This window comes from Theileria annulata, chromosome 2 (assembly GCF_000003225.4).
Source record: "Theileria annulata chromosome 2, complete sequence, *** SEQUENCING IN PROGRESS ***".
NCBI lineage: Eukaryota > Apicomplexa > Aconoidasida > Piroplasmida > Theileriidae > Theileria > Theileria annulata.
Genome location: NC_011099.1, coordinates 633,526 through 655,028, shown reverse-complemented (window position 1 = coordinate 655,028; position 21,503 = coordinate 633,526). Strand labels below are relative to the sequence as shown.

At 33.8% G+C, this 21,503-nt stretch overlaps 11 protein-coding genes across 11 annotated transcripts, besides 42 other annotated features; 10 read left to right on the top strand and 1 right to left on the bottom strand.

Moving 5' to 3' along the window:
* Positions 1-28: 28 nt before the first annotated feature.
* TA14480 (uncharacterized protein) lies at positions 29-2,075 on the top strand (the record flags this gene model as incomplete). Its single annotated transcript, XM_946951.1, has 8 exons — positions 29-125; positions 227-381; positions 429-524; positions 636-728; positions 758-842; positions 907-1,694; positions 1,854-1,922; positions 1,953-2,075. The coding sequence occupies 8 exons, from the start codon at positions 29-31 to the stop codon at positions 2,073-2,075; spliced, it is 1,506 nt and encodes a 501-aa protein (XP_952044.1).
* A 431-nt stretch (positions 2,076-2,506) lies between these two features.
* On the top strand, positions 2,507-4,072 carry TA14485 (uncharacterized protein; the record flags this gene model as incomplete). Its single annotated transcript, XM_946950.1, has 1 exon — positions 2,507-4,072. The coding sequence occupies one exon, from the start codon at positions 2,507-2,509 to the stop codon at positions 4,070-4,072; it is 1,566 nt and encodes a 521-aa protein (XP_952043.1).
* Positions 2,519-2,575: a sequence feature (11 probable transmembrane helices predicted for TA14485 by TMHMM2.0 at aa 5-23, 90-112, 119-141, 151-170, 183-205, 332-354, 367-389, 393-415, 420-442, 452-474 and 487-506).
* Positions 2,774-2,842: a sequence feature (11 probable transmembrane helices predicted for TA14485 by TMHMM2.0 at aa 5-23, 90-112, 119-141, 151-170, 183-205, 332-354, 367-389, 393-415, 420-442, 452-474 and 487-506).
* Positions 2,861-2,929: a sequence feature (11 probable transmembrane helices predicted for TA14485 by TMHMM2.0 at aa 5-23, 90-112, 119-141, 151-170, 183-205, 332-354, 367-389, 393-415, 420-442, 452-474 and 487-506).
* Positions 2,957-3,016: a sequence feature (11 probable transmembrane helices predicted for TA14485 by TMHMM2.0 at aa 5-23, 90-112, 119-141, 151-170, 183-205, 332-354, 367-389, 393-415, 420-442, 452-474 and 487-506).
* Positions 3,053-3,121: a sequence feature (11 probable transmembrane helices predicted for TA14485 by TMHMM2.0 at aa 5-23, 90-112, 119-141, 151-170, 183-205, 332-354, 367-389, 393-415, 420-442, 452-474 and 487-506).
* Positions 3,500-3,568: a sequence feature (11 probable transmembrane helices predicted for TA14485 by TMHMM2.0 at aa 5-23, 90-112, 119-141, 151-170, 183-205, 332-354, 367-389, 393-415, 420-442, 452-474 and 487-506).
* Positions 3,605-3,673: a sequence feature (11 probable transmembrane helices predicted for TA14485 by TMHMM2.0 at aa 5-23, 90-112, 119-141, 151-170, 183-205, 332-354, 367-389, 393-415, 420-442, 452-474 and 487-506).
* Positions 3,683-3,751: a sequence feature (11 probable transmembrane helices predicted for TA14485 by TMHMM2.0 at aa 5-23, 90-112, 119-141, 151-170, 183-205, 332-354, 367-389, 393-415, 420-442, 452-474 and 487-506).
* Positions 3,764-3,832: a sequence feature (11 probable transmembrane helices predicted for TA14485 by TMHMM2.0 at aa 5-23, 90-112, 119-141, 151-170, 183-205, 332-354, 367-389, 393-415, 420-442, 452-474 and 487-506).
* Positions 3,860-3,928: a sequence feature (11 probable transmembrane helices predicted for TA14485 by TMHMM2.0 at aa 5-23, 90-112, 119-141, 151-170, 183-205, 332-354, 367-389, 393-415, 420-442, 452-474 and 487-506).
* Positions 3,965-4,024: a sequence feature (11 probable transmembrane helices predicted for TA14485 by TMHMM2.0 at aa 5-23, 90-112, 119-141, 151-170, 183-205, 332-354, 367-389, 393-415, 420-442, 452-474 and 487-506).
* Positions 4,073-4,323: 251 nt separating the features above from the next.
* Positions 4,324-4,464: a sequence feature (Signal anchor predicted for TA14490 by SignalP 2.0 HMM (Signal peptide probability 0.002, signal anchor probability 0.980) with cleavage site probability 0.001 between residues 47 and 48).
* Positions 4,324-6,029, top strand: TA14490 (uncharacterized protein; the record flags this gene model as incomplete). Its single annotated transcript, XM_946949.1, has 2 exons — positions 4,324-5,254; positions 5,341-6,029. 2 exons carry the CDS (start codon positions 4,324-4,326, stop codon positions 6,027-6,029), a joined length of 1,620 nt encoding a protein of 539 aa, XP_952042.1.
* Positions 4,405-4,473: a sequence feature (10 probable transmembrane helices predicted for TA14490 by TMHMM2.0 at aa 28-50, 102-124, 174-193, 208-230, 358-377, 392-414, 416-438, 443-465, 477-499 and 509-531).
* Positions 4,627-4,695: a sequence feature (10 probable transmembrane helices predicted for TA14490 by TMHMM2.0 at aa 28-50, 102-124, 174-193, 208-230, 358-377, 392-414, 416-438, 443-465, 477-499 and 509-531).
* Positions 4,843-4,902: a sequence feature (10 probable transmembrane helices predicted for TA14490 by TMHMM2.0 at aa 28-50, 102-124, 174-193, 208-230, 358-377, 392-414, 416-438, 443-465, 477-499 and 509-531).
* Positions 4,945-5,013: a sequence feature (10 probable transmembrane helices predicted for TA14490 by TMHMM2.0 at aa 28-50, 102-124, 174-193, 208-230, 358-377, 392-414, 416-438, 443-465, 477-499 and 509-531).
* Positions 5,481-5,540: a sequence feature (10 probable transmembrane helices predicted for TA14490 by TMHMM2.0 at aa 28-50, 102-124, 174-193, 208-230, 358-377, 392-414, 416-438, 443-465, 477-499 and 509-531).
* Positions 5,583-5,651: a sequence feature (10 probable transmembrane helices predicted for TA14490 by TMHMM2.0 at aa 28-50, 102-124, 174-193, 208-230, 358-377, 392-414, 416-438, 443-465, 477-499 and 509-531).
* Positions 5,655-5,723: a sequence feature (10 probable transmembrane helices predicted for TA14490 by TMHMM2.0 at aa 28-50, 102-124, 174-193, 208-230, 358-377, 392-414, 416-438, 443-465, 477-499 and 509-531).
* Positions 5,736-5,804: a sequence feature (10 probable transmembrane helices predicted for TA14490 by TMHMM2.0 at aa 28-50, 102-124, 174-193, 208-230, 358-377, 392-414, 416-438, 443-465, 477-499 and 509-531).
* Positions 5,838-5,906: a sequence feature (10 probable transmembrane helices predicted for TA14490 by TMHMM2.0 at aa 28-50, 102-124, 174-193, 208-230, 358-377, 392-414, 416-438, 443-465, 477-499 and 509-531).
* Positions 5,934-6,002: a sequence feature (10 probable transmembrane helices predicted for TA14490 by TMHMM2.0 at aa 28-50, 102-124, 174-193, 208-230, 358-377, 392-414, 416-438, 443-465, 477-499 and 509-531).
* A 421-nt stretch (positions 6,030-6,450) lies between the features above and the next one.
* TA14495 (uncharacterized protein) lies at positions 6,451-7,776 on the top strand (the record flags this gene model as incomplete). Its single annotated transcript, XM_946948.1, has 1 exon — positions 6,451-7,776. One exon carries the CDS (start codon positions 6,451-6,453, stop codon positions 7,774-7,776), a length of 1,326 nt encoding a protein of 441 aa, XP_952041.1.
* Positions 6,463-6,519: a sequence feature (10 probable transmembrane helices predicted for TA14495 by TMHMM2.0 at aa 5-23, 120-142, 149-171, 186-208, 253-275, 290-312, 315-337, 342-364, 376-398 and 408-427).
* Positions 6,808-6,876: a sequence feature (10 probable transmembrane helices predicted for TA14495 by TMHMM2.0 at aa 5-23, 120-142, 149-171, 186-208, 253-275, 290-312, 315-337, 342-364, 376-398 and 408-427).
* Positions 6,895-6,963: a sequence feature (10 probable transmembrane helices predicted for TA14495 by TMHMM2.0 at aa 5-23, 120-142, 149-171, 186-208, 253-275, 290-312, 315-337, 342-364, 376-398 and 408-427).
* Positions 7,006-7,074: a sequence feature (10 probable transmembrane helices predicted for TA14495 by TMHMM2.0 at aa 5-23, 120-142, 149-171, 186-208, 253-275, 290-312, 315-337, 342-364, 376-398 and 408-427).
* Positions 7,207-7,275: a sequence feature (10 probable transmembrane helices predicted for TA14495 by TMHMM2.0 at aa 5-23, 120-142, 149-171, 186-208, 253-275, 290-312, 315-337, 342-364, 376-398 and 408-427).
* Positions 7,318-7,386: a sequence feature (10 probable transmembrane helices predicted for TA14495 by TMHMM2.0 at aa 5-23, 120-142, 149-171, 186-208, 253-275, 290-312, 315-337, 342-364, 376-398 and 408-427).
* Positions 7,393-7,461: a sequence feature (10 probable transmembrane helices predicted for TA14495 by TMHMM2.0 at aa 5-23, 120-142, 149-171, 186-208, 253-275, 290-312, 315-337, 342-364, 376-398 and 408-427).
* Positions 7,474-7,542: a sequence feature (10 probable transmembrane helices predicted for TA14495 by TMHMM2.0 at aa 5-23, 120-142, 149-171, 186-208, 253-275, 290-312, 315-337, 342-364, 376-398 and 408-427).
* Positions 7,576-7,644: a sequence feature (10 probable transmembrane helices predicted for TA14495 by TMHMM2.0 at aa 5-23, 120-142, 149-171, 186-208, 253-275, 290-312, 315-337, 342-364, 376-398 and 408-427).
* Positions 7,672-7,731: a sequence feature (10 probable transmembrane helices predicted for TA14495 by TMHMM2.0 at aa 5-23, 120-142, 149-171, 186-208, 253-275, 290-312, 315-337, 342-364, 376-398 and 408-427).
* Positions 7,777-7,911: 135 nt separating the features above from the next.
* TA14500 (uncharacterized protein) lies at positions 7,912-10,955 on the bottom strand (the record flags this gene model as incomplete). Its single annotated transcript, XM_946947.1, has 5 exons — positions 7,912-8,092; positions 8,136-8,420; positions 8,477-9,472; positions 9,504-10,393; positions 10,446-10,955. 5 exons carry the CDS (start codon positions 10,953-10,955, stop codon positions 7,912-7,914), a joined length of 2,862 nt encoding a protein of 953 aa, XP_952040.1.
* Positions 10,956-11,316: 361 nt separating this feature from the next.
* On the top strand, positions 11,317-13,188 carry TA14515 (uncharacterized protein; the record flags this gene model as incomplete). The annotated part of the gene is made up of 1 exon (XM_946946.1): positions 11,317-13,188. The coding sequence occupies one exon, from the start codon at positions 11,317-11,319 to the stop codon at positions 13,186-13,188; it is 1,872 nt and encodes a 623-aa protein (XP_952039.1).
* A 285-nt stretch (positions 13,189-13,473) lies between these two features.
* TA14520 (uncharacterized protein) lies at positions 13,474-14,976 on the top strand (the record flags this gene model as incomplete). Its single annotated transcript, XM_946945.1, has 7 exons — positions 13,474-13,595; positions 13,754-13,893; positions 13,958-14,077; positions 14,146-14,264; positions 14,295-14,364; positions 14,428-14,504; positions 14,542-14,976. The coding sequence occupies 7 exons, from the start codon at positions 13,474-13,476 to the stop codon at positions 14,974-14,976; spliced, it is 1,083 nt and encodes a 360-aa protein (XP_952038.1).
* Positions 14,977-15,146: 170 nt separating this feature from the next.
* TA14525 (eukaryotic translation initiation factor 2, beta, putative) lies at positions 15,147-16,178 on the top strand (the record flags this gene model as incomplete). Its single annotated transcript, XM_946944.1, has 7 exons — positions 15,147-15,176; positions 15,211-15,301; positions 15,351-15,416; positions 15,476-15,549; positions 15,599-15,741; positions 15,790-15,932; positions 16,003-16,178. 7 exons carry the CDS (start codon positions 15,147-15,149, stop codon positions 16,176-16,178), a joined length of 723 nt encoding a protein of 240 aa, XP_952037.1.
* Positions 16,179-16,413: 235 nt separating this feature from the next.
* Positions 16,414-16,644, top strand: TA14530 (uncharacterized protein; the record flags this gene model as incomplete). The annotated part of the gene is made up of 1 exon (XM_946943.1): positions 16,414-16,644. The coding sequence occupies one exon, from the start codon at positions 16,414-16,416 to the stop codon at positions 16,642-16,644; it is 231 nt and encodes a 76-aa protein (XP_952036.1).
* A 685-nt stretch (positions 16,645-17,329) lies between these two features.
* Positions 17,330-18,972, top strand: TA14535 (50s ribosomal subunit protein L28, putative; the record flags this gene model as incomplete). Its single annotated transcript, XM_946942.1, has 6 exons — positions 17,330-17,441; positions 17,515-17,573; positions 17,667-17,800; positions 17,858-18,085; positions 18,147-18,211; positions 18,281-18,972. The coding sequence occupies 6 exons, from the start codon at positions 17,330-17,332 to the stop codon at positions 18,970-18,972; spliced, it is 1,290 nt and encodes a 429-aa protein (XP_952035.1).
* A 182-nt stretch (positions 18,973-19,154) lies between these two features.
* TA14540 (Tpr-related protein family member, putative) lies at positions 19,155-21,395 on the top strand (the record flags this gene model as incomplete). The annotated part of the gene is made up of 1 exon (XM_946941.1): positions 19,155-21,395. One exon carries the CDS (start codon positions 19,155-19,157, stop codon positions 21,393-21,395), a length of 2,241 nt encoding a protein of 746 aa, XP_952034.1.
* Positions 19,248-19,316: a sequence feature (10 probable transmembrane helices predicted for TA14540 by TMHMM2.0 at aa 32-54, 123-145, 155-177, 184-206, 221-243, 521-543, 553-575, 630-652, 672-694 and 701-723).
* Positions 19,521-19,589: a sequence feature (10 probable transmembrane helices predicted for TA14540 by TMHMM2.0 at aa 32-54, 123-145, 155-177, 184-206, 221-243, 521-543, 553-575, 630-652, 672-694 and 701-723).
* Positions 19,617-19,685: a sequence feature (10 probable transmembrane helices predicted for TA14540 by TMHMM2.0 at aa 32-54, 123-145, 155-177, 184-206, 221-243, 521-543, 553-575, 630-652, 672-694 and 701-723).
* Positions 19,704-19,772: a sequence feature (10 probable transmembrane helices predicted for TA14540 by TMHMM2.0 at aa 32-54, 123-145, 155-177, 184-206, 221-243, 521-543, 553-575, 630-652, 672-694 and 701-723).
* Positions 19,815-19,883: a sequence feature (10 probable transmembrane helices predicted for TA14540 by TMHMM2.0 at aa 32-54, 123-145, 155-177, 184-206, 221-243, 521-543, 553-575, 630-652, 672-694 and 701-723).
* Positions 20,715-20,783: a sequence feature (10 probable transmembrane helices predicted for TA14540 by TMHMM2.0 at aa 32-54, 123-145, 155-177, 184-206, 221-243, 521-543, 553-575, 630-652, 672-694 and 701-723).
* Positions 20,811-20,879: a sequence feature (10 probable transmembrane helices predicted for TA14540 by TMHMM2.0 at aa 32-54, 123-145, 155-177, 184-206, 221-243, 521-543, 553-575, 630-652, 672-694 and 701-723).
* Positions 21,042-21,110: a sequence feature (10 probable transmembrane helices predicted for TA14540 by TMHMM2.0 at aa 32-54, 123-145, 155-177, 184-206, 221-243, 521-543, 553-575, 630-652, 672-694 and 701-723).
* Positions 21,168-21,236: a sequence feature (10 probable transmembrane helices predicted for TA14540 by TMHMM2.0 at aa 32-54, 123-145, 155-177, 184-206, 221-243, 521-543, 553-575, 630-652, 672-694 and 701-723).
* Positions 21,255-21,323: a sequence feature (10 probable transmembrane helices predicted for TA14540 by TMHMM2.0 at aa 32-54, 123-145, 155-177, 184-206, 221-243, 521-543, 553-575, 630-652, 672-694 and 701-723).
* Positions 21,396-21,503: the final 108 nt, after the last annotated feature.

Sequence of the window (21,503 nt, the reverse complement as noted above, 5' to 3'; positions counted from 1 at the left end):
TATTCCATAAATATCCAACACATTGGTTATGGATCTCTCCAAATTCTCAGTTTCAGTAAAAAAAGGCAAATCGCATCGATTTCAGTATGAAATCAATATCGCATATAACTGTTGGAACTGGTCAAGTATCCTTTATAATAAAACTCAGTTAATTCTACTAATTTATTAAATAAATTCAAAATTCACAACATTTTTGTTAAATATACACTAAAAATTATAATTTCAGGGTACAGAACTTTCGCGGAATTTGAGGAACTTCAGCGTGATTTGGATAAAAATTTTTGTGACGTTCCTGCGCTTCCAGATATCGAATTTACCGCAGGATTAGGAGCTCTAGAGCATCTCCACAACGCTGTAGATTATTTGGATAACTTTTTGAAGGTATTCTCAACACAATTTTATACATACAAACTGAAATTAATGATTAGGAATTGTTTGCTAGACCAGATACAAGATGTAGTCAACATCTTTTGGAATTCGTTGATTTAATCCACTATCTTGATGAGGTTCCTACACCACCAATGGTACCAGAACTATTTTTTAAATCCCTGCTACATATATTTCACAACTAGTTTAACATTCACAATTTCTGACATATTTATTCCTATAATAATATCATTTAACAATTAGTTCAGATTAAACTAGTTTCAACGACAGCTGGTTACAACTATGCAGTTTCAGACTGCGTTGTTCTGGAAAATGAATGCTCACTGATAGTCGCCTACGAAGTTCCATATTTATTATCACATATTTTTAGGAGAAAACATTCTTGAGTAAACTTGGTAAATTATGGTCTTTTATTGAACTGGAAACTCTAGGAGCAATCAAAATATTTCAATACGGTATTTTTTAGTTATTTACATATTATGATACAATAATTATTGCATAAATTGTATGGTTAAACAGATGAGTTTGAATATAAATTTGTTGAAAAGAAGTGTTTAACATTTACACAAAAGGTTCGGTGTATTTGTTATGACGAGGACTCTAAAATATTGGTCATGGGCACAGATTTGGGTTTTATCAAACGTTTCCGACTCTTGTTTAAGGAGGATGGCTTTGAATTTGAGGAAATTGACACTTTAAAGCTCCACGAAAACGCCATACTGTCAATTAAAATATACGATGGCCACTATTATACATCTGGCTATGATGGTAATATCAGAAAGGTCAATGTAAAGAGTAACCGAGTTGTAGCAGGAGGAAGGTTAACTAAACGTTTAAATGGTCATAAAATAATGACCGCTACAGTTGAAAAAGACGTGATGCTCGTAGGATCCTCAGATAATGACATATTATCGTATTATATGGAAAGGGAAATACCGGTACTGGTAAATACTACCAAATTGTTGGAGCCGCTTGATATCAGGAAGATTCTGGTGTCTGGAAAGAATGTTTTCATATCACACGGGAACACAATTTCATGTTACCCCTACAATAAAATTAACGTAGATTTATCAGGGAATAATAGTAAGCCTAAGTTACATTCAAATACAATTGAGTTGTGCACCCTAGTGGGTTCTAGGAATAGTAATAGCTCTTCTAATGTTGAAAAGACCGTGAATGTGAGCATACCAGGAGCTAACAGGACAGCGAGATTCTCACCGAGTTCAACCACCTCGATTTTACACACTAATAAAGTCTACTCAATAGTTGTAAGGAGCAAAAATAAACAACTAATCGCAGGCCACGATGTAATTCTTTAAATTATAACCACAGCTACCTATTTTTATTAGTTATATAAATTACAAGTGTTAACTAGTGTAATAATGCGAATTAAAGCAAGTTAAAATAGTTATATTATTGAGAAAGAAATTTAATAAAAACTATTTTAAAAATAAATTTGAGAATAGGAAGTAATAACTATTTGGTGTACAAGCTCAGGTAGAATGTTGTTCATATGGAAGGCACACCGCGATGAGGTATTTTCTTATAAATTCAATTTATGATAGCAAGTTCACTTTCTACATCTGATGGAAAAAGGTGATTTACTCCTCTCTGGTGGATCAGATGGTAGGATTAGATTATGGAAACTCCCCGAAGATGAAAAGTTAACTCTCTGGACCCCATCCTAGAACTTGACGACAACAGACCAATAATCCCTAACCATATGGCGGTTTATTCTCATTAAAATTTTATTATATTTTAAAGTTAATGTAGATTTTGTATAATAAATATTTTAGTAGTTGATTTTAGTTTTAATTTTTAATGTTTTGATAGTCGACATTAATCTGATCAAACACCTATAGATTATATCAATATTATAGTATTAATTGAATAATTTAATATTTGGCTGACTGAATTTTTGAGTATATTTTAGAGTTTATATTTTCATACCCTCCTTTTTTCTTCAAACCTAAAACAAATCCCTGCTTATAACATAAATGTTAAAAATCGGGGGATCTTCTCAATCAGTTCATAAATTAAATACAAAAATGCTTATTTGAGGAGTCTAGAATTTAAATTCAAGAAAACACAAAAAGCTTTAACACACAACGAAACTGTGATGAGAGCACGGTTTTTATTTAAGACAATTGTGTACTTTCTAATCGCAACAATAACAGGGCCGTTCTTCGATAACTGGACCACAACAGAGAAGTTCCTATTCCAAAGCGATGCATACGTCTCCAAATGTGTCGAAAGTGATATCGTGGGCCCACCGACGGATACTTTTAGATGTGAAAAACAGCAAATCGCAATCAGCTCACTACTATCATACGCAAGGATGTTTGAGTTTGCATCATCGGTAACAACAGGGATTTTGGTGGATTACCTGGGTCCCAGAATCGTAGCCATTGTAGGCGTTTTTATGTGCATACTGTCCTGGATCTTCCTTGTCATTTTCCCGAAGTCGGGAACAATGCTAAGGATCTCAATGATACTTATTGGGTTGACTTCAAACGCCACGCTGTTTCCAGCGCTGACGATAGAAAGATACTCAAAGAGCCGCAAATCGCAGGTGATGATTTTTGTAGGATCATCATCGTCTTTCACATGTTTACTAATTAAGCTGGTCGAACTAGTCGCGAGAAAAACGCCAATGTCACCTAAGATGGTCGGACTGCTGTTCATATTCGTGTTTTTGTTACCCTGTCTAGTGGGTTCGTTTCTGTTCTTCCCAGACAATTTAAATAATGACGCGAAAAGATATTTACAATATGAAGAAGGGTTGGAAAGGGATACAGAAGAATGTTTAAAACCAGTTGAGGAGGAAGTGGAGGGATTACATTACAATGAGCTGGCGAGACAAGTTTCAGTCATTTCGCTTTTACACACCAAATCATATAGTAGAAAAATAGATAAGTCAAGATTTAAAAGGCCAGAATCAACTGAAATTAAATCAGCACAGAACGAATCGTTAGAAATAACTAAAAAAATTAGTCTGGATATTAATCCTTGTAGTGTAATTGTAACTGAAGAGTCTTCAAAGGAGAACTTACCAACAGAGGAGACGGGGGAAACCAAGCCAAAGTGGAATTTTAAAGGGTTTTTAAAGGCACTAAACTCAGTGGAGGTCATAGTGTGCACACTGTATTTCTCACTCAACGTGGTTTCAATCACATACTCACAACAATCTTACACAATCATTTATAGCTCAAACTCCTTCTTGTTGGCGTTCGCAGAATATGTACTTCCATTCTCGTTTATCCCCTGCATCATCTTCATTTTTATAACTAGGTGCATCTCACCATATACACTAATCATGGGAATTGGAGTTATCTGGGCCTTGATGCAACTATGTTCAATGTTCTACGATTACACAGCAGGAATCTTCATTGTCATCTTCTTCAACATATGCTACAGTATATACAATACACAAGTGTACATTTACATCGAATCTGTAGTTAATAAGGATTACTATTCAAGCATTCTGGGATTCCTTAACACAATGGGAGGGGTCAGCCTCTTAGTCAACATGTTCATCATCAGTCCGTTAACGGATAAGAGTGTGATCACGAACATCAACATCGCTCTTCTGTTTCTTAGAATATTATTTCTATTCATCTTCACCTTCATATATTTCAGGAGATCCCTAGTGAGATGGGAGGGTACCAAGCATACAACGTCATAATATTCTACATTGTGCATTACATAATATCGTAAATTAATTTGTATATAATTAGTGTGTATAAAAATAAATTTTGGGAATTTTAAAAAGTAAAATTGTAGCCAAATTTCAAGTAAATATTAAAATAAATGTTAGGGGGTGATAAAATGAGGAAAAAATTAACTTTAATATTCTATGAATCATTTGAAATTATGAAATAACCTTTTTTTAAAAAATAATTTTATGGCAAAGCTATGTAATTTAGAATAATAAAAATGAAGATAAGGACGATTCGAATTCCTGTCCGTATGGGTAACTATACGTATAGGCTACATGATTTTAAAATAAAATGCAGATTTGGGATTAGACTTTTGATATACTTCATCTTGCTCATCTTTGTAGGTCCGTATTTCGGAAACTGGACAACCACAGAAAAGTATCTGTGCAGAATTGACGTTTACGCCAGCGAATGTAGTTTGTCAGAGCGCTTCGGACCAGCAACCGACAGTTTTCGATGCTCGCCACAGCGATTTATGATAGCAAAACTCGGGTCAATCATAAGGTCATCAGTACTTACAATTGGATTTGTAATGGGACTCTTGTTGGACATTCTGGGCCCCAAAATAACATTTTTGATTGGTATACTAATGAGAATAGCGACCTGGCTAATATTTTCAGTTAAAAACGTTAACAACTCAGCGATAGTGTTCAGCTCAGTGTTATTAGGTTTGTCGAGAAACGCAATAGCATACCCGACCTTGACCATTTATATGTACACAACTAACTTCAAGGAATATGCAACTACAGTAATGGGTATAGGAATTACACTGGCAGGTTTGTATATTATGGTAATAGAACGTCTGCTCGGTTTCACAGGAGCAGACCCACATCGCTTTACACTATACTCAGTACTAATTACACACATACCATGCTTGTTTATTGGACTTATACTATTTCCTTGGAACTCACCAACGCCAAAAGTTAAACACAAGTCAACTAAGTCTATACAACAGACTGATGACCAAATATCCACAGATGATATGATATCTACAGACGATTTGATATCGACAGATGGGAAGAATACGCCTAGCTCTGATTTAACTCTCGCTACCTTTTCTCAATCTTCAGTTAGAGATTGCAAGATTTCAGAACATAGCTCTATGGACACATGTATATCTAGTTATACCAAGGATGGTAATGATAAAGGTAAAACAATATAAACTGGTAGATAGAGTCAAAATTTTATTATTTATATATACATATTTGATAAAAATTTGAGATATATATATTAGGGTATAAAGATAATACCACTGTGAGAATTGAAAGATCAGGAAGTGAATGCAGTGATGTGGATCTGGATGCACATGTACAAACAGAAATATCAATGGACGAGTCGCAATGGAACTTGAGGAAGTTTGTAAAGTATTTGAAGAGCGTGGAATACTCAGTTACATGCTCCTATTTCGTGCTAAACTTTCTCGACTTCTACTTTATGCAGATGATGTTCTCGACAATGTACGGAGAATATAATGATGTGATGATTCTGAACGAATATTTGGTATCGTTCAGCTTCATTTTGACGTTCTTTATTGGATTTTTGTACAAAGTATTCAACCCGGTCACAATACTGATTTTCTCAAACATGTTCGGAATACTATCGCACTTCGTAGCGTTTAGCGGTGCGAGAGTGGCGGGCTATATCACAGCCTCTTCACTAATCGCATACGCCTCAATACTCTTTACACAGATCTACATTTACATCCAGTCAACGTTTGACTCAAAGTACTTTGGAAGCCTCGTGGGCACCATCAACACATTTTCAGGAATCTCAATGTTCTTTAACATTTTGCTCATTTCTCTCGTCGAGAAGTTCGGTTGCATCAACTATATACACATCGCAATGATTGTTGCGAGGACACTCTTTGAAGTGGCTTTAATCTTTTTGAACCTAAACCGTAAAAAGAGGACAAAATCAATCTAATTTGATTCACCAAATTCATAGCTATTCACTTTATGATAAATTGTTATATAATTGTTGTGAAAATACCAAGAATCTTCCAAAACTAATGTTATAAAACTAATATAATAAAATTTCGAGTTGATTTGAAGGTAATTTAGGAAATAAAATTTTAAAGTGTAGTGACACATGTTGAGGATCTAGATAAATAGATTCCCATAAATAATTTTATTTATTAGTTTTTACAACATCTTTTATCGTTTGTATTTTTAATAATTTTATAGCACGTTAAATTATCGTAACTCATCTTAATTTGTACAGTATTTTTTTTAGCTTAGCGGTTTTTGCTTTTAGTCAAACAAATGAATTTATTAATCTCACAATACTCTTAAATTAAAACTATTATTTAGAATTTGTATCATAAATCAAATAAATTTAGATTAAAATGAAGATATTCTGGCTATATCGATTAATTTTTTACTTCATAATCTCAATGACAATCGGACCTTTCTACGACGGCTGGTCGTCCACAGCCAAGTATTTGATAAGCGAAGGAGTTTTCTCGAAGCTTTGTGAGAATGTAGATGACCCGCCAAAGCTGTTTTACCTGAAACCACTATGCGACAACCAGGCCTACAATGTTGGCAGATTGCTGTCGTTTTACAGGATTTCAGAGTTTCTGTCAAGCATTTTCACAGGGATCTTTATGGACAACGTAGGGCCCAAAATCACGGTTTTACTGTCTATAGTCCTCAGAGTTATTTCCTGGGTCCTGATACCGACATGTAATAACGTTCACGCAGTGATCATCCTATCGTGTATTCTCTGCGGGATCTCCTCAAACGGAATAGCCTTCCCAGTGTTCACTATCGCACAATACTCAAAGAAGTTTTTTAACGTATGCATGATTGCAATTTCAGTTTCCCTAAGCTTCGGCACATTTTACACCTTCATCCTTAACCGAATCAAGTACTCACTTCATGACCACAAACCCATCAACATCATCGTGGTCATGCTCATTTTAACCCATCTGCCCATTTTCATACTCTCGTCCATTCTGTTCCCGAACTTGCTCGAGAAAGATGTGAAGCTGAACATAGTGGACGAGCTAAATTCTAAAAGGACAAAAACTGCGTCAAATGATGAGGTAGAAGATGTATTCATTCACAACAATAAGTGGGAATTTAGAACTTTTTTATCAATTCTAGGGAGAATTGACATTCTCGTTCTATCCTTCGCCTCGATGGTTAACGTGATTTCACTCACCTTTGCTCAGGAGTCGTTCCCAATTTTGTACGGGGATAACAAGACTGCTCTCACGGTCAACGAAATTTTAATCCCGCTTTCCTTTATTTTTTCCATACTCTCAACCTTTGTTTTGAACAAGGTGGGCTCCGTTCCCATCATACTGTTCCTCAACGTCGTTAGTGCAGTCATGCACATGTCATTGTTCTTTACCAACTTGCCGGCGTCCATCTTCACCAGCATTTTAATGTCACTGAACTACAGTCTTTTCATGACTCAGTACTACATTTACTTGGACAGTCAAGTTCCTATACAGTATCAGGGAAGCATTAAGGGTTTCCTCGTCACTCTCATCGGTTTTGTTCTCTTTGTCAACATTGGGCTAAATTATCTTTCCAAAACTTATTTCTACACCAGGGAGATACACTTGGCGCTCATGGCGATTCGTCTTTTGGTAAGTTTGCCTCTGTACTTTTTCTTGAGGCGAGAGCTCCCTCAGCGGTCAAGGTCATTTGATAAGCCTTAATGTACTACTATTTACTAGTTCATTTTAATTATTATGACTCAGAACACACTAAACTTCTTGATTAGTACATACTATATATATTATATTAGATTATAGTTATTTTCCAGCACAGCAAAGTTATCCTCAAACGTTTCCCTAAAAATTATAATGCTGTGAAAAGTACCTCAGTTGATCGATTAGGTAAAGGTATTCGTAAACTTCTCCATAGCTGAGTCCAAGGAACTCTTTAAACGTGTCAAACGTCATTATGAACCTCAGACAAACATTCAGACATTGGATATATGAAGAAACCACATTCTCATTAGATACAAACAATCTACATTAAATTTATAAAATTTATATAATAATGATAAAAATACCTTTGTATTTTTGTTATATATTCATCATGCTTATGAATAATTTTTAAGAAGTCGTTGGAATTATTCATGAATGATTCCAGTTCCAGGTAACTTGGCACAATTACAAGCGAGTACAGGCTCGACAATAGGCGAGACAACCTGCTGTGTAGGAAATGCTTGAATGCAAAAGTCTTCCTAACTAATAACATGTGGTCAGAGTACTTTAAGTTATTTTCACATTCAGTGTATCTGGTCCTTATTTTAAAATCGGTTAAAAATTTGTTTTCAAGCCCATACATAATTTTCCTAAATAAATGTTAGAATGTATGCTTATGGAAATAATTAAAAGTTGTAAAAATTACTTGGTGTTGAATAACAGTTGGAAGACTTGATAGTACGGTTTAGTATTGATAAAGTTGATATCTTTAGTGTTGTAGTATAATATGATATTGGCCCAATTATCGAAATCGTGGTTAAAATTTACTTCACTGGAATTATTCAAATTGATTTTCTGAGCACAATTCAAAGTATCATAATTGATGGTGTAATAATTCCAGGATAGTATCTTGATTTTATTACTAATTCCTTTAATACTTAGTTCAGACAAGGAATAATCTAAATCCTTAGAATGGTGTACGATTCCCACGTATGAGAATTCTGAAACCAGTTTAAGCAGTTCAATCATGTTCTCCTGGTTTATTTCAATCCTTAAATTAATCGAGTTATTATCCAAACCATACAAATCTTCTTCGTGTTCAGAACTTTTAGTTGAAATTGTTACTCCTCCAGCAATTTCTAAGTCATCAACATTCTCATTATCAAATGAACCAGACGGATTTGAATTATTTGAATTATTAGACTGATTTGAGTAATTTGAGGGATTACTTGATTGTGTTGAATAGTTATTTAGGAAACAAAACTCATCAGGTACAGATTTTAGAAACACCTTTAAACTATTTCTTTTTAGCATCATTTCAATTCCCAACTTTAGGTTCGATTCTTTATATTCCACTACTTTTTCAATTCTGCTTATTAAGCTTCTAGTGAACTTATTCTCACAATCAGAAGGATTGTGATTTAGAACAATGTCAATTGAGAATGTTAAATTAGCAAAATTTGAGTGAATCACCCTAAAATTGATCAGCAAACATTTGCAGTTGAGTGTTCTATGATCATTAAAACTTCTGCCATTGGCCGAATGGGAAATTTTAGGGGATATGACCAGTGAAAATTCTTTCGACTGATTTACTAACTGTAAATCCACAACAATATTCATGTTGAATCCGTTCATTACATAAATGAGCTCAGGATACCAAATACTACTTTCATTTCCAACCTCATAAGAACCTTCATTTAACCTAAAATAACAAATTATTTTTTAAAACTCACTCTATGTCATTAATTAATTTAAATGATGAATTTATATCAAATTGGTTTGTGAACTTCATAAATTTAAAATTATCCAAATTTTCGTTTTCCGGACTCAATCCACCATCCATATCATCTTTAAGACGATTAATTAGTGTTGTAAATGACTTATTTACAGTTTTTAACTCATTTTCTCCAAAGTTCATTGACATTATATCATACGATTGCTCAAACAGTTGATCATATATTGGCTTTTCTAAAAGTAAATAGACGCTCTTTAATAGCTTAATTTTATTCAATATGTTATACTTGGGATTATAAGTGTCCCACAGGATTGTAGAAAATTGTAACCTGTAATTTTCTATTGCTGAACTGAATTTCTCATTATCAGAGGTCACTTCATTCCAATTCTTAAATAAGCAATCATCAGCTAGCTTTTTAAGTACTTTATTTATTGAGCTGTTTGCACTTATACAGTTTAATATTGGAACCAGTTTACCTATCATGAGTATGGTATTTGCGGTATTATGGTCCACAGGACCAAAAGTTGCATTATCACTGATTCTTGAACTATACACCAAATTACTAATAGTGAGGAAATGGTTACACTCACTAGAGCTATTGTTAGGTTTAAAGTTCAACAGTTCGCTGATGAAAATGCTTGCAGATTTGGACTTTAAATCTGATTTTTCGCATTCACTGGATGATATAATGAACTCCCCAAACGGGTCAATGAGTTTTCCATATATTAGCCAGTATGTGAGCTGTGTTCTAAACAATTCTAGTAAATCATCTCTTAATTTTGAGTTTACAATATTGTTAAATTCATCGGGATAATCTTGGTCTAATATTTCCAGTAAACACTTGAATTTTGGAAATCCATCTTTATATTCCAGTGATTTGTATTCAAACTACAATATTAGTGTTAATATGCTATATAAGTGAAATTGATTAGGGAAATACCTGTACGATAACATTGTTTAGAAGTTGTAGAAGTTTAAAGAGTTTCTCTGTAAATTTTGACACACATGATACTTGCACTGATAAGTGTGTAAGGTTTCTCAGGCTATTGAAGTAGTTCCTATATTTGTTCAAATGTGAGTTCATAGAATTTGCAAAACAACATAAATAGTATGGACTTGGTTTAAATTCATTTATATTATGTAAGGTAATACAATTTTCCATAAAGCTATCAGTATTTTCTATCAGACCGTGTATGTGTGTGTTAGTTGAGAAAAACTCCAGTGATTCTGGTTCAAAATCAGTGGTAAATTTACCATTATTGGTGAATATGTTTGATAATTCAGAGGCGTAATCGGGGTTTGGTATGTTTTCACAAAAGTTTCTTAATTTTTTGTATAAATGTCCTGTTTTTGTTATTAGCTCGAGGTATTTTCTATCGAACAACCCGAAATGATGACCGGAATCAACAAATTCGGGACAAAAAATTTCAAAACTCTCAAATAGAGACATATCCAAACCATTAATTGGGATTTTTTAGAATTAAATTAAAATTTAAATTTAAACTACATTAAAACTAGATTTCAAATGTTAAAACTTAAACTGCATTAAAATATTAAATTGAAATTGAAATTTTTTAAAAAATTAATTATCTTTAAATGGTTTATTAAAGACTGTGTAATTCTATAGTATATAATATAAATTTGGTTAATATGAGGCAATAAATACTTGCGAGACAGATTCCGTAATTTAATCCTTCCATTTTAAATATGCTTATTTCACCATTTTTGTACAATATTCTTAAAAATAATAATAAATACAGTTTTAATAAAATAATGCTATGAAAATCTGTCAATGAATGGTAATGATATAAATGTTAACAAAACCCTTATTATCTCCTGGATTCTACAATATATTAAATAAATTTAATGGAAATTTATATAAAAAATCGTTTTCTACCTTGATTTTTACGAGTAAATTATCGCAACTTAAACCTTTCGATCACCAATCCAGTTCTCTACACATTGGTTCAAATTATCAAAATGTTTTAATTTCATCAGATTTTAATTTTAATTTGATAAGGTGCTGTGATTTTCAACTGAATTATAAAAGCTTTTTTTCTACTAGATCAAATGTGACTACCAGACCATTATGGGACCTACACAGCGGAATAATTACAGAGTTGATTGAGAGGTCGGATTTTGTAGCTCTGGACGTAGAATACACGGGGCTACATGTGAAGGATGAACGTTTTATAGGAGTTGATAAGTGCTATGAGTCACACTCTTTGGGAGCAAAAAAGTTTATTCCCTGCCAAATAGGACTAACGATGGCGAAATACGAGAATGATCTTTGGAAACTGACCACAACATCACTGTTTACGATCCCATCAGAAGGGAAGAGCTTTTCAGTTAACATGTCTACGCTTAACTTTCTAAAGGATAACAATTTCGACTTTAATAGTTGGATAAGAGATGGAATAACCCATCTGACACCAAAAGAAGAGGAGGAAAGGAAATCGCTAATAGTATCGAAACTTCATCAGATACAGTTGAATTTAAAGAATTTGTCCGATTCAAACGTTGAAAGCACCAGAAACACTAGTAATGTGAATACAGAATACGATGTTAGTAGTATAAAGGATTTAGAAGATAGAAGAGTAGTGGAGCAAATGATAGAAAGGATAAATGAGTGGATACTAGTGGAAGGCGATGAGGGGAGAGCGCCGTTGGAATTTGAAGTTGAAAGTGCCTTTTTAAGACTTCTAATGCACTCTGTTATCTCAATCAAGTACCCAAATTTGTATAGTAACTCATCTCAGAGGAACGGAGTTAGGTATGTAATGGTTTACAAGACTCAGATGGAACTATTAGAGGAGGAGCGGAAACTATTGGAGGAAGAACTAGAGGCCATAAATAAGCAAGTAGGACTCAGAACACTATTTGACAAGATTTCCAAAAACAATAAAATACTTGTGGGCCACAATTGCTTCTACGACATTTTACACATTTATCAAACTTTCTACGGCGATTTGCCTGAAAACGTAGAGGACTTCAAGAAGAAGTGGGTCCAAGTGTTTCCAACCATTTTCGACACCAAATATATATCAGAATATTACCAACAGTTCACACCTCACACAACTCTAAAATCTCTATACAATTCATTCTTACCTAATCAAAATGTGTTAAACAGGTTTGAAATAAGTTCCTTGGGCACTCGCGGAATTGTTTGTGGATACGGAAATGTACTAAATGAGGCCGAGAAAGAACATGAAGCTGGATATGATAGTTTAATGACTGCAATAGTATTCATACATCAACTTGAGACTGTGATTAAGAATAAAAATAGTTCATTAAACAACTTAATTAAGGCATACCTGGACACATCTAACACGGCAAACAGTATGGGAAAGGTGATAATGAATATATTTGGGGAAGTAGTGAATTCAGTAAGATTAGTGAAGTGTCAACCTTCTGTAATAAATATGAATAATGAAGAGGACATGTCAAAGCACTTTTATATGTTCGGGTTTCCAAACGTGTGGAAAAAGTGGGAAATCATGAAAATATGGTCTCCGCTCTGGGTTTCAATCTCATGGATCGATGAAACCTCTTGCTGGATAATCGCCAAAAATTCAGAGGACGTAAAGAACATCAATTTAATCTACAAAATGATGAAGAATCCACAGTTCAAACTCTATAATTATGGACAATATTTGGAAAAAATCAGTCAATCAACAATTTAATGTATTATTGAGTTATTTTTATAAATATTATTTTAACATCAGTAGTTTAATAGTAATAAATAGTAGGAAATCGGAAGAATACCAATAGTTTTAAAAGTTTAGTATATTATTATAGAATTAAATGTATAAATGGAAAAGTTTTATAAAATATAATGATAGAAACGGTAGATGTGTGGATGCGAAACCGTTCCCCATCGTAATACGATTTTTTAGTTGAAATATCTGAAATGAGATAGATTTAATAACATAAAATACAATTAAAATATATGTAAAATTAGAGTAAGTATGGCAGGAGGAAACGCCAAGCAACAGAAGGCCCAGCAAAAGGCACTGGAAAAACAAAAACAGAAAATCGTAGAGGATAAAACCTTCGGCCTAAAAAATAAAAAAAGCAAATCAGTTCAAAAGTATTTTTTATATTTAATCAGAATATCTAAAGATTCTACCAAATTTCTACTATTTTTATTATTCTTTTTAATATAACAATTATAAGATACCTTATTTATAACTATGTTACTATTAGAATAGTGTATTACAATGTGAATTTGGTTTGAAAATGATATAGATATATAAAGAGTATACAACAGCAGATTACCGGACAACCTCCAAAGGATAGCGATAAGTATATCGCCCAGCAAAATAAAGAAAAGGAGGAAAAGAATAGAATCATGCAACAAAAAGCTCTAATCGCATCCCTTTTCAAAAGTATTAACACCAAAAATATTTACAATTCCACAAACCAATATATACAAGGAATAATAATTTTTAGCTACCGAGACCGTGAAGCAAGTGAGTATGGAGTCTCAGAAGCTTTATGAACCCAAACAATCAAGAATGGACCAGAAAATAGATATTTATTTAGATCAACGTATCCAACGATCTAAGGAAGGTTGGTCTAAATAAATATGTATAATTAGTTAAATAGAGTATGAGATATCCCATAAATATTTGGTGTAGATGAGAATATGAGTACTTGGGATATAACAACACTGGAAGGTGTAGTGCAACAAAAAAACACTAACTCCTGTACCACTGATATCATATGCAAGTACTTCCTACAAGCAGTTGAGTCCAAGGTATTAAACCACTTTAAATTTAAAATTTAGAAATATGGCTGGTTTTGGGTTTGCCCAAATGGCGGTGATGACTGTAAATATAGGCATTGTCTTCCTCCAGGTTACTCTTTAAGCATTTTTACTATATAACACAGTTATATGTGTAAGGTTATAAACGTATTAGGGTTTGTGTTGGCTAGCGATGTACCACAAGAAGTAGTTGACGATGATGAAACCCTAGAAGAAATGATAGAACGACAGGTATTGATTATAAATAAAATAATTTAATCTGTGGTAGAGGAGAGAGCTTCCACCTGGAGGTGAAATGGTAACTGAGGAATCATTTAAGCGATGGAAGGAGGAAAAGGAAAAAGGCCGTTTAGACGAACTAAAAGATAGAGTAACTAAGGACTCAACAACACAGCTTACCGGGAAGGATCTATTCACCTTTAACCCGAACCTCTTCATGGATGATGAAGGGGCTGCAGACGATTTCGACTACGACGAAGATATCGATCTCGACGAACTAATTAGAGAGAACGAAGAAAGCTTAACAAAAGGAAATGTCCTTCCAGATGACGTAAGTTCTTTTTATAATTATTTCACATCATATAACTGTGTAATTTTAAATACTGTAAAAATATTCTGTGACTTAATTAATGATGTTTTAGGTTACGGAATCTCTGAAAACCCTTTCATTGTGATCCATATCGCAAATGTATACCTAATCTAAAGTTTATAATTTAGTATTTAATTGCTTTACACATTTATTCCACCAGTTCTCCCCACCAGCTTCATCCATGTACTTTATATTTATATTGCAATTAAAAAAGCACCAATTATATTTTTTAAAACTTCACAAAAATTTCCTAGTGGCTGATTTTTATTTTAATTCACGTTTCAATGGGGAAATTGAGTGATGTGACATCAGAGGTAATTTCGCGCTTATTTCTTTAAAACCTTTTAGAATTCTGCCAAAGGCTCTCCTGAGGAGGAAGTTGCAGATAAACTGAGTAGTATGGACTTGAAACCAGAATCTCAAGACCCAAAACCGCTCGGTACAGCCATATGCAATTATTTTATGAGCGAATTTTAATAATTTGTTAGATTCAAAAGATTCTCCTCCAAAGTTTAATTTCGGTGAAAAAAAGAAAAAAAGAACAGTTGATGCAGGTATGTTTTATCACCTACCAGCAATAAATTAGTTGATATAACCTTTCATAAATTTTCAGAATCTCCTAAAGCTGAGATAATCGATGGAACCGGACAGGTTTTTGTTAAAGGACACGTTTACCCCTATGAAGAGGTATTTAATTAAAATATATATTTAAAATTTCCACTAATGGATTCCATAGTTACTGGCGAGAATACAATCAATGATTAACGCCAATAACCCTGACTTGAGTGGAAGCAAGAGATATACCATAAAGCCGCCTCAAGTTGTTAGAGTCGGCTCAAAGAAGGTTGCATGGATCAATTTCCGTGACATCTGCTCAATGTACCCACTTAGATTACTTTAAATTTAATTCTATTTCATTGAATTTAGAATGGGAAGAAGTATGGATCATGTTCATCAATTCGTATTGGCTGAACTAGGAACTGAAGGGTCAATTGCAGGTGATGGACAATTAGTACTAAAAGGAAAGTATGGTCCGAAAAATATCGAAAGTCTTTTAAGGAAATATATCAGTACCTATTTTTATAGATATTCCTCTAATACCCATACCATACCCATACCTATAGTTTAATAATTTTATAGCTGAGTATGTAACATGCTCAATGTGTAAAAGCCCTAATACTACTATGGAAAGAGATTGTAGAGCAAGGTTATTCACGCAGCACTGTGAAGCCTGTGGAGCCAACAGATCGGTCAATCCCATTAAAAATGGCTTCCACGCCCTTAATCGTGGCGAACGCAGAAAAGCTAAAGTTTAATCTACTACTATAATTAATATGTAAAAGATATAATAAATTATTGTTTTTTTTCCTTATTCCTTAAGGCATGCTTGACAAGTAAGCTGAAAAATTATTAACACAAAAATGTGAAAGTTGAGAAACTAGTGTATATAAATGATAGATAAAAAAATACAAGTTGAAGAAAAGTCCGAAAGGAACAAGAAGTGCGTAGAAAACAAGAACGGCATATACAGAGGGTAGAGAAACGTTAGGCATGGTCCTTAGTCCGGTGAAGGGGCACTTTTTTCCGAGCAGGACGTTCACATCAAAGACCACCGATTTGAAAGCGCTAAATGAGAACGAGCCGAAAACGCGAGTTATCACAGTAAAACCGACAAACCCAGCCAAGACAAGACAAGCGTCGGTAACGAGCAAGAGAAGCAATAAATTCTTTGTGTTCAACTCGGAAAGCTTCAAGTGTGAATTTTTAGGGAATGCAAACTAAAAAAAATTTAGTAATTATAATCTAATCATAATTACTATATAAACTAAAATCTGTTGTAATGAATAGTAAATAGACTAAGGTATAACTTTTTTTGATTGAGTCATGGTTATATTATTTGATATAAATTGAAAAAAAGTTTATGAGAAAACTAGTAAAAACCAAAAAAACAGCTTATTTAAATAAACCAAAATTGTCAGAAGCTAGAGTAACAGAATCTTATTTAAGGTTTAATTTGGCATTGTGAACAATCCCAACAATAGCCTCATACATACGGGAAACAACCAATAACCAATACCACTACATCCTTTAAAATTCCTTTAATTTTTTATTAAATTCCTTCATTTTACACACTTTGCTTTAAGGTTTATTATCATTTAGTTTAAAATGGTTTTAATTTTAATGAAAATTTATAGGTTGTGATACCATAATTAGGATATTTTTTACACATTTTTTTATTATATATAACACTTATTTGTAATTTAGTATTTATATAAACTGAGAATTTTACTCCTTAATTTAGTTATTTATTCAATTTTCAATCCTGTCCTTCCATTACCCAATCCCAACCGTTTTATTTTATATATTATGTAAAAATTCAACATTATTGTACACATTAACTATTTTTATATCTATTTGTATTATTTAACTGATTTCCCCGTAGTTTTTATGATGAATCTTTCATGTGATGTTTTTAACTTCAAAATGTCTCATCTCACATTTTATCGTTCTCTTCCAAATATATCGCATTTCTTCCTTCAAATTCCCAAATAATGTCAATTTGTATCAAAATGGTATTAGTTTTATTTTTTACTATTCTACAGAAATAGCTTATTATATTTTCACTTGGAATCTCTAATTTTTTATTTGTAGTCGGAAATATACACGAATTTATTTTATATTCTGAAAAAAGACATAAAGAAGCTATGTTTGTATGTTTGGATTCTATTCTTTTATTCATATACTCTTTTAACCAATTATTATATTCCACACATTAATTGTAAAACTCTTTAAAAATACTTCAGGGTAAAAAATTCCATACGAAACCTAAATCTAGCCAAGTCAGGCATCACAGAATAGTTGGTAGAGGAGGTGGAGTTCCGAGACTTAATAAACGCACTAAATTACCTGCTAAACCCATCGTTCTTCCATATCGGAGGTATTATACCATTTATATACTTACTTTTAAATAAATGTATTTTAATTCCATCTATAGATGTATGTTATTGGGGAAGATGGACAACACAAAGGCGATGCAGATAAGCCATTCAGGAGTAAAAACTCGTAAGACCCAGAAGTTAAATTTGCATTGGAAAAAGATCTGGCATCCTTTAAGAAAGTACTTCATAAGGCTTAGGATTTCAATGCGTGGTCTTAAAACAATTAAAAGACTTGGAATTGTTGAAGCCGCCAGGAGATTTCACCTTAATATTGACAACCCAAAGTTATTTGCAGGCTACGCTAATCTCAAACAAAGGTATATATTGTTGTTTATTTGTTTTTAGGGATCCAGAACCAACTAATGAAACCGTTACTACTAATATTACCAGAAATATTGAGACTGGAATTAGTTAATTTTATAAAATAATTTTATTCTATGTATAGCAATAAATGACTCTTGATACATGTACGTAAAAAGCTGGTTCAAAACAAGACGAAGGACTCCGGGACCTGGCCGGTAAACTATATAGTGCAGCCAATGACCTATACATTAATGCTAGTGGTGGTGATACTGATTCTCCTAAAAAGGAAGCTAAAGATCTTAAGGATGCGGTCGGAGATAAAGATCAGCCTGGTGATCCTGGTAAACCTAAGACTCTTAGGGAGGCTCTACATCAACTTGGTACTGCTGAAAATGATGATCCTGATCTAACTGATCTGGCCAAGGCTATCAAGGATAAATACAGCAATTTTGATGGTAGCGGTGTGAAACAGAAATATAACGCTGTTGTGGCTCAAAAACAAGCAGGTAAATATGGTCCTGGTCAGGGGGATACTCAATATACACAAGTTGAAGAGGCATGGAATGCTTTCAATAATAAGTACCATGATTCCATATCTACTGACAAGTTCAATATAACTGTTATTCCTTCCATCTTTAGTATCTGGAAAGACTTGTCTCCATCAACCAAATACGTATACCATGGACTTAACAGAACTAATAATGGTTTCGGTGGCTGGACCTACTATAAAGACCACCAAGGAAACTCGAACGACCACACAGCAGCAGCAGCAGAAGAATGCAAAGACTCAGACCTACCATCAGACGGAAGCAAAGGTACTCACGTTTCTGTTCATGCTTGGATATGGCATTTCTTGTTATATAGGTAGTTAGGTATTCCCATCTTATTCCTTTCTAGCTAATGTTTAATGTTTGTTCTGATGGATACTGTGATTTTAAGTAATATTTCTGTAATATAGTAGTAGCTAACTCCAAGAGTATTAGCAAGTAATATAGGTCACAGATAGGATACTTAGTTATCAATTAAGGAGTTACTAACAACATCTAAACAATGTCTGCTCCTGGTGGTGCTGAAACTAAACAAGAACACCCGTCCTATTGTCCTATTGGCTGTATGCCTGCTGAAGATGATAGGGGTAACTGTTCATTACTCATGTCAGCATATATACTTGCCGGACTTGCTATGATGCTCAATATTAGACTCTCATATAGTTCTGCTCCATATGCACTTATTAGATTTAAGTTACCAGAGAATCTATTCAGTGTATTTGTTAGAAGAATGGCAAGTTCACTGGAACTCTGGTGTCTACCAGGTTTCATCATTGCTGACTCAATCGAACTAGCTGTTAAACTAATCATCAAATTCGACACCAGCTATGGCGACAACTCACTCAAATCCAAGGAACTCAAGTTCTATGCCATCATAGTTCCCTCCGTTGTTGCTCAATGGTTAAATTTTCTCACCTATGTACTATTACTAGTTGTTTATGTGATGGGTGATGACCAAGGTCATCTAACTACATTTTACTTTGTTATTGCAGCATCTGGATTTGTATTTGGAATCAATAACGTATTTGTTTTTGCTGCTGATTATAATTATATACCCATCTATATTGCCGGTGAAAACTGTTTTCCAGCACTAACCTCATTCATACACTACATTACTACTCTGATATTTGGTAATCGAAGGAAATACGATAGTGACTTCATAATTGTCTACATTGACATTTTTGTAGCTATCATAATATCATTTGTGGCAGCTATAGTGTGGACTATAGCTTATGGATTGTGCCCAGATGCTTCTTTTGATGGTAAAATTACTTATACTACTACTAACGATATCACTAAAATCATCGTAACTGGTATTCCTACTACTGATACTAATGAGGAGACTATTACTATTACTGGGGGTAAGGTTAATATTAAAACCGGTACCGTTAAAGACGGTAACTGTACTTATGCTCCTAAGACTACTACTCTTACTGATAGTAAGGCCACTATTACTCCTCCTAAGGATGGTAAAGCTACTCTCACAATTGATATTAATGTTAAAACTACTGCTCCTGAGGCTGTTCTTAATGCTCTTGCTCATCTCGCTAGTCCTCTTAATTGTAAAGTTACAGTGGATACTGCTAAGAATACTCTTACTATTACAATTGCTCCTGCTACTGCTGAGGATAAGTGTATTGAAATTGAGATTACTGCTGATGATCTTGGTGCTGATGCTCTTAAGGGTACTACTAAGGCTACTGTTAGGGTGGATCCTGCTCCTAATCATCTTACTATCAAATATGGGTCTGAGAAGGAAATTTCATTTGCTGTTAAAATTACTGAGGCTGAGGAGACTCAGGGTATGACTGCTATTACCAAGGATATTGCTGATGGAATTAAGAAAACTGCTGAGGCTGCTCCTCCTGGTTCCAAAAATTATTATTATGTCACTCATACTAAAACTAATATCCGATACTCTATTACACTCAAAAATCAGCTTGAGGCTGCTACTGCTAATACTATAAATAATGCTCCTGCCACTATTATTGTTGATTATGGTCATATATTTGCTGAAGGATTCTCCGATACTAGTGCCAAACCATCTATGGTTTCACCGTTACTGATTGTCCTTGTTGGTATGGGACTTGTCTATGCTATATATCCTGGAATTGCACCAGGTATGATTGTACCATTTTACCTAGTTGATAAGATTGAGATGATACTTCTGATAGCTACCATATTTCCACCAGTAATAATTGCACTACTCCAAAAATTCTATCCAAACTGGTCTCCTAAAACTAAATACGTATGGCATGGACCTCAGGCAAAAAATAATGGTTTTGGTGGATGGACACAATACCCAGACAAAAAAGAATCCACACACGAATTCTACATCGGAGAAGACGAATGCGAAGACTCTGGTCAACACTTTGATGTCCATGCCTATCTATGGCACCTATTTGATCTCCTTATCGTCACTATGATCATTCTAGCCTATCTATTTATATATTCACTTCACTATACGGATTCCAATATATCCAGGTCAATTGTTAATCAACCTAAAATGTCTACTGCACTAACTATTATATTTTATATGTGTCATGAGATATCATTAGCTGTAGGATTTCCAGGTATGGTAGCTAACGCAGCTGAATATACAGTCATAGCTCAAATGGTGGGTGCATTCCTTATGGTCTTCCTAGCTCTCTATTCAGAGGGATACATTATAGAATATAAAAGTCATGATCCTGCACATTGGCCCACAACGGGAATGACCCCGTGGAACGCGTTTTGCTATTAGCTTAAGATGACAAGCAAAATAACTAATAAAAAGTTACGGGGGGTTCACAGGTTTTACAAGGGGATCTAACCGTTTTCTCATGTTTAGTTAGATATACAGGTTACACTA